Source organism: Penaeus japonicus, unplaced genomic scaffold (assembly GCF_977035675.1).
Source record: "Penaeus japonicus unplaced genomic scaffold, GWHDUDI00000001_assembly GWHDUDI00000003, whole genome shotgun sequence".
Lineage (NCBI taxonomy): Eukaryota > Metazoa > Arthropoda > Malacostraca > Decapoda > Penaeidae > Penaeus > Penaeus japonicus.
The window spans coordinates 13,770,231-13,772,730 of record NW_028234405.1 but is presented as its reverse complement, the minus strand read 5'-3'; the positions used below and the strand labels follow the sequence as shown (position 1 = coordinate 13,772,730).

The window sequence follows — 2,500 nt, the reverse complement described above, 5'->3', positions numbered from 1 at the left end:
TACGTTTATTATTATCGTTACTATTATCATCATTCTTCTCATTATTATTGTTGTTATTATCATCATTTTCATTATTACTATCATCACCATTATCAGCATCATTATCATCGTCATTATTATAACTATTATTATCATTGCTAACATTATCATTATTATCATCATTATCGTTATCATTATTATTCTCAGTATTGTTATCCTTATTACTATCATAATCATCATTATCAGTATAACCAACATCATTATTTTGAACCTGCAGTCAGGTCATGGCAAATCAGAACAGTGAATTTGAAATTAATCAACAGAAACTCATATCCTGTATCCTTCAAACTACAGAATTCGCTCTATTCATTTTCATTAAAATCAGAATTACTATCAAATTGAATAGTTGTTGTTTTTAATCCGAGAGTTTATGAAGGAGAGTAATAAATGAATAAAAAATAAAAGAATACATAAATAAATAAATCCTTTTCCTTTCGTATTAATTGTAGAGTTTTTCAAATACGTCACGATGCTGTAATGAGCACCAGATGCATCTAATGTGATGCTTGTGATGATGAAGTACATACAATTTAGCGTTGAAGCTGTTTTACTCTCATCAGTATTATTATTGTAATTATTATTATCACTATCATCAGCAGTAGATCTGTATTTAAATATGATAATTATAATTATCATGGTTGTTGTTTTCTTGTTGTCTTTGCTATGTCTGAATGTTAGAATAGATACAATTTAGTTTTGAAATTATATATCTATGCATTCATTACTATTAATATCTATCGTTCTCAACATCTTTGTTCTTATTATTACTATTATCATTTTGTGAACATGTATGCATTCTCATTTATCTGCCTCTTATTCAGTCATTTGCACAAAGAATGATAAAAAAAAAAAGTTTTCAAGATCAACTGAACAAACGGATGACGAATTTATGCATAGATAGAAATGTAAGTAGATAGGGAGAGAGAGAGGGAGGGAGAGAGAGAGAAAGAGAGAGACGAGAAGAGACAACGAGAGAGGGAGACAGAAAGAGACTAATGATTTAAAGGCAGGATGTTTTTATGTCTAGTGTAACAAATTGCTTCGTAATTATGTGTTAAATGACAGAAGGTAAACATCGAATGATAATTCCCTCTAAAACCTTCTCTTTGTGCGTATATGTGTGTGTGTTCGAATCATATGTGTACGTAGTATATGTTCAGTACGTGCACGCACATCGCACAACAACCAGAGTCGCAAAAAAAGAAGACACAAACAAGGACATAAAAAGAGACCAAATAAAACACCGCCATCAATAAAAAATAACTCTTATATTTCTACAAATGCCATAAAAAGACTCGACGAAGGTGCCCTCGACCGCCCTTACTACCCGAAGTGCACGGGACCTGAAGGGCCGACCAAGCCAGAGGGCCCGATCACTCCCGAGGGACCCACGAGACCGGTGAAGGCGTGGTGCGCGGGAGGCTGAGGGGCAAAGGGGCGGGGCGGCTGGGGAACGAAGGGCTGGGGGACGCCCTGGGCTCCGCTGGTGAACTGGACGGGTCCGCTAGGACACACCTTGCCCGAAGGACCGACCACGCAACCCGCTTCGTCCACGCCGAAGGTGACTTGTCCCACAGGAGCTGCCTGGAACTGCGGGGCGGCGGAGCACAGCCCGAGGAGGGTGAGGGCCAACTGCGGGCAAGGGGGCACGAGGAGCGAAGAGTAGAAGGGAATTGGTGTTTGGGTTGGGTGTTTGCGAAGTGTTATTTGGGGGGGGTTGGAAGAAGGCGTGGATATGGAGTGGGGTGGGTGGGTGGGGGTTGGTGGTTTGTCGGTTGCGTTTAGTGTAGGTAGAAGGGGTTAAGGGATGCTCTGCGGGTATTTCCATGGACACATATTCTAAGATATTGTGTGTGGGATACTCTGTCTTTTCTCTTATATGTCTTTTCTATATCTCTTTCTCTTTCTGTCTCTTTATCTATCTATCTACGTATTTTCATAATCCTCGTTCTCTCTCTCTCTCTCTCTCTCTCTCTCTCTCTCTCTCTCTCTCTCTCTCTCTCTCTCTCTCTCTTTATATATATATATATATATATATATATATATATATATATATATATATATCTTTCCTAGTTTACTAGAACAACCCAAAATACCATTTTACCAGCAACGCGTTTACTCTAAATCCATATAAACTAAAACCAAATTCAAAAATCCGTTATACGGTCCAAAATATGGGTATATCGAATTCCTGAAATCTGCGTATACATTCCAGTGTTTGACGGGACTCCGTAGATTTTGGCTGTGCTAAAGTTATTTAACTAATTTGCATTGCACTGTACAGCCATTTCCGAAATTCTCATAAATTTTCCGCCCATTCATGTTGCTTTATTAGCACAGTATAATTCATTCTCTCCGATATGAATTGCAACAAATGCATCTGTATTGAAACATTGATGAAGAAGTATAGTTTTTGATTTTGCGGTGCATGCAAACCCTGTAACGAATTCCAAACTAAAAG

The 2,500-nt window shown here is 38.1% G+C and overlaps 1 protein-coding gene across 1 annotated transcript in view; it reads right to left on the bottom strand.

Annotated features, from left to right (window-relative positions):
* Window positions 1-1,288: 1,288 nt before the first annotated feature.
* LOC122266825 (uncharacterized) overlaps window positions 1,289-2,500 on the bottom strand; it is a 1,683-nt gene continuing 471 nt past the window's right edge. The window contains exon 2 of the mRNA XM_043036705.2: window positions 1,289-1,671. Coding sequence (XP_042892639.1) covers window positions 1,363-1,671 — 309 coding nt within the window. The 3' untranslated portion in view covers window positions 1,289-1,362. The remainder of the gene's footprint in view (window positions 1,672-2,500) is intronic.